Source organism: Nannobrachium achirus (genome assembly GCF_963921795.1).
Source record: "Nannobrachium achirus genome assembly, chromosome: 16".
In the NCBI taxonomy this organism is placed as follows: domain Eukaryota; kingdom Metazoa; phylum Chordata; class Actinopteri; order Myctophiformes; family Myctophidae; genus Nannobrachium; species Nannobrachium achirus.
The window spans coordinates 60,829,611-60,839,200 of NC_137823.1; the positions used below are offsets into that span (position 1 = coordinate 60,829,611).

Consider the following 9,590-nt stretch of genomic DNA (forward strand, 5'->3'; position numbering starts at 1 on the left):
ACACAGACATTCAGCACACCACCAGGATATAACCTTTCAGGTATTCAAGCTTCCATTGTGTTGTACTGATCCGTGGGCCAGGTGCACACAGTCTAGAGTTCAGCTTTTGTAGTGAACTGGAACACAGCTGAATTCAAGCCCTGCCTTTGCACTGCGGCGTCAGACGCTGATGTTTGGATGCTTTGGATGCTTTTGGGGCCTGGTGGGTTGAGAGCCAGTGTTGTAGTGGTTATGGAGGGTTAGCTTAGCTCTGGTCCATAGCGTTAGTGGAGTTCTCCCTAACGCTATGTTTCTCTACCTCTGTATCTCCTTGGCAAAACCGGAAAACCCCGCCGTCTGGTCCGAAAATAACAAAAACTGTTTTGCCCCTCACCAATCCAAAGGTATCAGTGGACAGTTGAAAGCTTACTCTACTTAGTGGACGCAGTCTGAGCCCCCCACCACACGATTAAAATACATTTCTAGGGGGCGAAATGAAAAATACTCCACCGGATGGAGACTCCATTTCTTCTAGTTTTTTACTATTTGTCATCGCCATCATGGCGCTAACTCAATACTGCCACGCAGGTGAGAGGACCGCATTAACAGAGCATTATAGTCTCGTAGGGTGTTATTCAGCTCTGCGACGTTGGAAGTGCTGTTTTGTAAAAACAGTCTTCAACCAGGAAGAGTGTCTCCGTCAGGTGGGTTATTTTTTATTTCGCCCTAGAAATGTATTTTAAGCGTGTGGTTGGGGGTCCAGACTGCGTCCACTAAGTAGAGTAAGCTTTCAACTGTCCACTGATACCTTTGGTTTGGTGAGGGGCGAAACAGTTTTTGTTATTTTCGGACCAGACGGCTGGGTTTTCCGGTTTTGCCAAGGAGATACGGAGGTAGACGAACATAGCGTTAGGGAGAACTCCACTAACGCTATGGACCAGAGCTAATGGAGGGTGTGGTCTGGTGATGTAGTGAGTGCATGGTCATGTAATGAGGACAGATTTGGAGGACCCAGAGCCTTGTATTAGAGAGTTGTGCCAATGCGGGGTCAGAAACGGCTTCGGTCACGTAACTCGAAATGTCACTATTTCACCTTAGACTCCAATGCATTCCGTAAACTTCCGCTTTAGCGCTTTGTCACTATTCGCCAATAGATGTTTGTGCAGAAGACCTGGCCCCGTGAAGTGAAGTGAACGGAGTTGACGCAACTCTCCAATAGAGGGCTCTGGGCTGACCCTGTTCTTCTCCACAGAGGAACAGAACCCATATAAGGAGGTCTACCATGAAATGTGGGCGGAGCCAGAGGCAGCGTACACGCCCCCACCTCCGGCCAAGAAACCCCGCAAGAACGCAGCGGTGGAGAAGGCCAAGATCGTCCGGGAGGTGATCGACGAGGGGACCAGAGGTACGTACTGTGGAACATACTTTGGTACATACTCAATGGGGTTGGTGCACGACATGGGGAACGCCAGGAAATACATGGGAAAACAGAACGCGATCGGCTAAAAAGGCTTCTTATTAAAGAACACAGGATACGGGTAATTATAGAATGCCGTACCGTATTTAGACAGGAGTGAGACTTTATTAAAGTTGAAGACCACCCATTTTCAATATTGAACTGTGTCATTAATATACCTTAGAGGAGTTGTGTGGAAATAGAAAAAAAAGTTCCCCCCCCCCTTCTGTGTTGCCTAGAACTGGAAGATTGATTTTGGGGTTTGTATTGTAAAGTACAACTTGATGACATCACACATTGTACTTTACAATACAAACCCCAAAATCAATCCTCCAGTTCTAGGCAATTCTATTTCCACACAACTCCTCTAAGGTATATTAATGACATATTTAAATATTGAAAATGGGTGGTCTTCCCCTTTAAGCACTTTTTGAAATCTGAATGTTGGTGTAGTTGTAGGGGGCTAAATAACTCGCTCTGCCCGAACCCAAGGTTCAAGGTTCAAGGTTCGTTTATTTAGTGTTCCCGAAGGTCAAATGGGTTGCAGCGCATAGACAACAATACATCAAACAATACGATAAAAACAACTAAATACAGAACACATGTAGTGGACAGATACCTTAAAATAAAATAAAGTGCACATTGACCATAAAGTGCATGCATTAAAGTGCCATGCAATAAAGTGCACATTGGCCTTGAAAGTGCATCTCTTATAGGAAAGACCAATAAAGTGCACATACATGTATGAGGAATAGGTCATCTCCTGGACCTACCCAGAACAGCGTTCAGTGTGCAGATAGGACACGGGAACAAATCAATATTTGTGCCTGTTTGTTGTGGCACCAGCGGCCCGCAAACGATGGAAGGAGTTCATATTCTTTATGTAGTGGGTGAGCAGCATCAGAACGGATAGACAGAGCTTTGCTGAGCGCCTGTCTGTAGATAATCTGTCCTAAGCTGTTCATCTGTGTGCCAGATACTTTAGAGGCAACTTTTACAATCCTCCCAAGGGAATTATTATCGCTGACACAAAGATTACCATAACGACGAATAATCGAAAAGGAAAAGTCAGACTCGATGTAGGCACTGAAAAACAGTTTCATCAGAGTCTTGTCGACATTGAACTTGTAAACACAGGAACATGACGGTCGGGGCTTGGGTCTCTACGACCATGCGTGAGCTACGATGGGCTAAAATGGCTTTGGGAAACCCGGCCAAAGACTTTATGCTAACTAAGACCCATTCCTGGGTTGTATGTGTTAGTGCTCGTTAATGACCGTGCATCTCCTTTGTTCTTGTTTTCAGAGAGACTCATTGGTGAGGTCAAAACAAAGACCAGGAACATGGAAGGTAAACATTTCAGCTCTTATTGTGAAGGCTCTGCCTCTGAGCAAAGGGTTGGCCTGGGGGCGGGGCTAATGACTGTATACTACAGTGTTGACTTTGTCGACTAAAACTATGACGAAAAATGTTTATCGACTGCGTTTTTTTCACTGATGAAAACGAAATAAAAACAAAATAAAAAGTAAGCTGTGATGACTAAAACTAAGACTAAATATATTGACAATTTCGTCAACAAAATAAGCGAGTAAGTGAATAAGTGATAGACTAAAACGTTAGGGAGGGACTTGTGGAGAAGAGAGTAATTTTATGTTTGGTTGCTCTCAGGTGTTGCGTGCTGAAAATAGCAGATCTACAAGCTCGCAACGCGTCGCAGCAGCAACGTGTTTTGAGCTTGTAGATCGGCTATTTTCAGCACACAACCAAGTGTAAAATCAGTCATTACGATGCCATCAAGGCCTGACAAAATACATTTCAGTTGACTAAATCAACTGTAGATTTAGTCGCCTAAAATCTTATGATATTCAGTCAACACTAGACAATAACTGACTAAAACTAACTATTTTATTCAAAAGACTATGATCGAAATTTGTTGTCAAAAACAACACTGGCAATCTACAGCTTTGCGATGTGGCGCGCTGTGAACTTGTAGATCGGCTATTTTCACCATTTTCTTAAATGTTGAAAAGTATGTAGCATCGCTGTGTGTGGTCACAGTGACTACACCACTGACCTACTTGAGTACACGAGAGAGCTGACATTTATCGTCTTTCAAACACTGCTCCCTGTTGCTCTCAATTACAGAGTAAGATGAAGATGAAAAATGTCCAAACAGGCGTTTTTTAACCAAGATTGCAAATAAAGGAGGCACTCGCATATTAAATGGCGGGAGAATGCTATTGCTGCTGCTGTTGAGTGATGGAGGCAGACAGAGAACATTTGGGCATGAAGCCAGCATCAGTGTATGGTGACCTAAGGAATGCCGTCTGGTCATACAGTACACTGACGATGGCTTGATGCCATCATCTGGAATCTTTCTTACCATGGCAGTATTCAAAAGACAGGACGCATATTGTGTGTCCAACATCTCATCTATCTCCCCTTGTGCTTGAGAATTGTCGTCTCTTGAAGTGACATCGTAAAGTGTCTGAATACAACTGGCAAATGAATTGCCTACATCAGGGGTTCCCAAACTTTTTTGAATCAGGGCACCCCATAAACATTTCTTTTTAATCCGAGGCACCCCTACATTATAATTTTCACTCCCAGCACCTTATATTTATAGCATATCGTCGTTTTGCGGGTTTTGGCGTGGTTTTAGTCGGTTTTGGGCCGGTTTGGGGCTGGTTTGGGTCCACTAACTCCATTTCGGCGCCCCCTCTAGGATGGGCTCTAGGCGGCCGCTTAGCCTGCCTATAGCTAAACACGGCCCTGGTGACAGATTTGATCATAGTTTTGTGTTTGTCTGCATGTCTCTCTGATGTTCTACCTGCAGATATCTGTATTTCCTGTGGCAGCCTCAACGTCTCTCTGGAACACCCTCTGTTTGTAGGAGCCATGTGTCAGAGCTGCAAGGTAAGCAGTGCAGAGCAGCAGCCAAACACAACTCTATGTACTTAGTGCTACTGAATGAATGAATGGACACAACTCTATGTACTTAGTGCTACTGAATGAATGAATGGACAAACACAACTCTATGTACTTAGTGCTACTGAATGAATGAATGGACAAACACAACTCTATGTACTTAGTGCTACTGAATGAATGAATGGACAAACACAACTCTATGTACTTAGTGCTACTGAATGAATGAATGGACATAAACACAACTCTATGTACTTAGTGCTACTGAATGAATGAATGGAAACACAACTCTATGTACTTAGTGCTACTGAATGAATGAATGGACATAAACACAACTCTATGTACTTAGTGCTACTGAATGAATGAATGGACACAACTCTATGTACTTAGTGCTACTGAATGAATGAATGGACATAAACACAACTCTATGTACTTAGTGCTACTGAATGAATGAATGGACATAAACACAACTCTATGTACTTAGTGCTACTGAATGAATGAATGGACATAAACACAACTCTATGTACTTAGTGCTACTGAATGAATGAATGGACATAAACACAACTCTATGTACTTAGTGCTACTGAATGAATGAATGGACATAAACACAACTCTATGTACTTAGTGCTACTGAATGAATGAATGGACATAAACACAACTCTATGTACTTAGTGCTACTGAATGAATGAATGGACATAAACACAACTCTATGTACTTAGTGCTACTGAATGAATGAATGGACATAAACACAACTCTATGTACTTAGTGCTACTGAATGAATGAATGGACATAAACACAACTCTATGTACTTAGTGCTACTGAATGAATGAATGGACATAAACACAACTCTATGTACTTAGTGCTACTGAATGAATGAATGGACATAAACACAACTCTATGTACTTAGTGCTACTGAATGAATGAATGGACATAAACACAACTCTATGTACTTAGTGCTACTGAATGAATGAATGGACATAAACACAACTCTATGTACTTAGTGCTACTGAATGAATGAATGGACATAAACACAACTCTATGTACTTAGTGCTACTGAATGAATGAATGGACATAAACACAACTCTATGTACTTAGTGCTACTGAATGAATGAATGGACATAAACACAACTCTATGTACTTAGTGCTACTGGATGAATGAATGGACATAAACACAACTCTATGTACTTAGTGCTACTGAATGAATGAATGGACATAAACACAACTCTATGTACTTAGTGCTACTGAATGAATGAATGGACATAAACACAACTCTATGTACTTAGTGCTACTGAATGAATGAATGGACATAAACACAACTCTATGTACTTAGTGCTACTGAATGAATGAATGGACACAACTCTATGTACTTAGTGCTACTGAATGAATGAATGGACATAAACACAACTCTATGTACTTAGTGCTACTGAATGAATGAATGGACATAAACACAACTCTATGTACTTAGTGCTACTGAATGAATGAATGGACATAAACACAACTCTATGTACTTAGTGCTACTGGATGAATGAATGGACATAAACACAACTCTATGTACTTAGTGCTACTGAATGAATGAATGGACATAAACACAACTCTATGTACTTAGTGCTACTGAATGAATGAATGGACATAAACACAACTCTATGTACTTAGTGCTACTGAATGAATGAATGGACATAAACACAACTCTATGTACTTAGTGCTACTGAATGAATGAATGGACATAAACACAACTCTATGTACTTAGTGCTACTGGATGAATGAATGGACATAAACACAACTCTATGTACTTAGTGCTACTGAATGAATGAATGGACATAAACACAACTCTATGTACTTAGTGCTACTGAATGAATGAATGGACACAACTCTATGTACTTAGTGCTACTGGATGAATGAATGGACATAAACACAACTCTATGTACTTAGTGCTACTGAATGAATGAATGGACATAAACACAACTCTATGTACTTAGTGCTACTGAATGAATGAATGGACATAAACACAACTCTATGTACTTAGTGCTACTGAATGAATGAATGGACATAAACACAACTCTATGTACTTAGTGCTACTGGATGAATGAATGGACATAAACACAACTCTATGTACTTAGTGCTACTGAATGAATGAATGGACATAAACACAACTCTATGTACTTAGTGCTACTGAATGAATGAATGGACACAACTCTATGTACTTAGTGCTACTGGATGAATGAATGGACATAAACACAACTCTATGTACTTAGTGCTACTGAATGAATGAATGGACATAAACACAACTCTATGTACTTAGTGCTACTGAATGAATGAATGGACATAAACACAACTCTATGTACTTAGTGCTACTGAATGAATGAATGGACATAAACACAACTCTATGTACTTAGTGCTACTGAATGAATGAATGGACATAAACACAACTCTATGTACTTAGTGCTACTGAATGAATGAATGGACATAAACACAACTCTATGTACTTAGTGCTACTGGATGAATGAATGGACATAAACACAACTCTATGTACTTAGTGCTACTGAATGAATGAATGGACACAACTCTATGTACTTAGTGCTACTGAATGAATGAATGGACATAAACACAACTCTATGTACTTAGTGCTACTGAATGAATGAATGGACATAAACACAACTCTATGTACTTAGTGCTACTGAATGAATGAATGGACATAAACACAACTCTATGTACTTAGTGCTACTGAATGAATGAATGGACATAAACACAACTCTATGTACTTAGTGCTACTGGATGAATGAATGGACATAACACAACTCTATGTACTTAGTGCTACTGAATGAATGAATGGACATAAACACAACTCTATGTACTTAGTGCTACTGAATGAATGAATGGACATAAACACAACTCTATGTACTTAGTGCTACTGAATGAATGAATGGACATAACACAACTCTATGTACTTAGTGCTACTGAATGAATGAATGGACATAAACACAACTCTATGTACTTAGTGCTACTGAATGAATGAATGGAAACACAACTCTATGTACTTAGTGCTACTGAATGAATGAATGGACATAAACACAACTCTATGTACTTAGTGCTACTGAATGAATGAATGGAAACACAACTCTATGTACTTAGTGCTACTGAATGAATGAATGGACATAACACAACTCTATGTACTTAGTGCTACTGAATGAATGAATGGACATAAACACAACTCTATGTACTTAGTGCTACTGAATGAATGAATGGAAACACAACTCTATGTACTTAGTGCTACTGAATGAATGAATGGACATATTGACAAACGCTCTCTCTCTCTTTCACTCTCACACACACGCATGCACACACACACGCATGCGAACACACACACACACACACACACACACACACACACACACACACACACACACACACACAGACACACACACACACACACACACACACACACACACACACACACACACACACACACACACACAGACACACACACACACACACACACACACACACAAAGTATAAATAAAAGTATCAATACTGCAATATGGAAAATACTCTCTTACAAGTAGAAGTATGGAATTCAAAATGTACTTGGGTAAAATGATAAAAGTATTGGCATCAATAAGTACTTTAAGTACCAAAAGTAAAAGCTCACAACGCGTCGTAATGAGCTTGTAGATCGGCTATTTTCAAATAGCCTATATAGCTATAAAATAGGGCTAAAGTGGTTTAACGTATGTTTTTTTTATATAATCATTTATATCTGCGAAGTAACTAGTAACTCAGGTTTTCAAATAATTATAGTGGAGTAAAAGTACAATATTCGGATCTGAGATGTACTGCAGTGGAGTAGAAGTACTCAAGTAAAGTGCAAATACCTCAAATTTGTACTTACAGTAAGTACAGTACCTACTGTAAGTAAATCTACTTAGTTACTTTACACCACTGCACACGCACACACACAGATAAGACCAGATAAGAGGCAACTGTGTGCTTTTTCAGTCTGAAAACTTTGTTAAAAGCAGCAGTTGCCAACGTAACGTTGCTATTGATAGGTTAATTCATAACATTGGCCTACCTGCTGTTAGTTTACACGTTGATGCGTGTGTAACAATAAAGCCCAAAGGACCAATAAAGCAGCAAATGGTGCATTTTGTTATCATTTCCTACGCCATTGTTCACAGCTGAGAAGTGCGAGACACCGCCATGAAAACCAACCAATCAAAACACCACACAGACGCACCACACCGCCAAACCCCATCTTCTGAGTAGGGTCGCTCAGTGCGTGCACTCAGCACACCGGTGCGCCGCCCACTGGATTTCCGAACAACAACGCACCAAGTGCACTGAATAAACGAACGACAACATGGCACACCAGTGCGTTGAGTGCGCATTTCCGAACGCACCCTATAAATCAGACAGACAGATACAATCAAACACATGCACGGGAGCGCATTCAGACACACATACAGATCTACAGACTCACACTCACTCACTCAATCCATCCAAACAATTTCTTTTACACATTTTACAAAAATAATCCACCAGAATAATAATCACACATAGAAAAATTCACACACACTGTACACAAAATACACACCCACTCATTCACAAACACGCACACATACACACTTCCTCTGACCGTGTGTGTTTTGTGCTGTGATAGAACTGCTTCCTGGAGTGTGCCTACCAGTACGATGACGACGGCTACCAGTCCTACTGCACCATCTGCTGTGGAGGCAGGGAAGTGCTCATGTGTGGCAACAACAACTGCTGCAGGTCAGAGCGCTATACACACTATACCAGAACTTCTCAGCCTGTGGGCCATGAGGATATCGCTAGTGGGCACGCAAATAATTGGCAAAACAATAAAATAAAAATATGATATTATAACATTAATATATATATATATATATATATATACATATATATATATTTGTTTTTTATTATTATTATTATGAAAAGATCTGTAAATGTTTGAGATGTCGAGATGTAGTCTGGAAACTAGACGAATCTGCCATTGCAAAACAGAATTGCCTTTTAGCTTTTCAAGCGGGCCCTGATCCAGAATAGGTTGAGAACCACTGGTGTGCATACTTATATACTGTATACTGTATACTTATTTAAAGCTTGCATCACATGCGTCCTTCATCTTGTAGTTTGATTTATATAATCATTGTTTATTCAGGTGTCATACAGTTCAGTGGAGATAGCAGATTAGAGATGTTTCTGTGGAGAT

General features: G+C 40.2%; 1 protein-coding gene across 2 annotated transcripts in view; it reads left to right on the plus strand.

Moving 5' to 3' along the window:
• The window catches only part of LOC308300653 (DNA (cytosine-5)-methyltransferase 3A-like), a 101,385-nt gene that overhangs the window by 75,751 nt on the left and 16,044 nt on the right, over positions 1 to 9,590 (plus strand). For both annotated transcript variants that reach the window (XM_080744529.1, XM_080744530.1), the window contains 4 exons: positions 1,232 to 1,384; positions 2,741 to 2,785; positions 4,272 to 4,351; positions 9,018 to 9,130. In XM_080744529.1, coding sequence (XP_080600655.1) covers positions 1,232 to 1,384; positions 2,741 to 2,785; positions 4,272 to 4,351; positions 9,018 to 9,130 — 391 coding nt within the window. The remainder of the gene's footprint in view (positions 1 to 1,231; positions 1,385 to 2,740; positions 2,786 to 4,271; positions 4,352 to 9,017; positions 9,131 to 9,590) is intronic.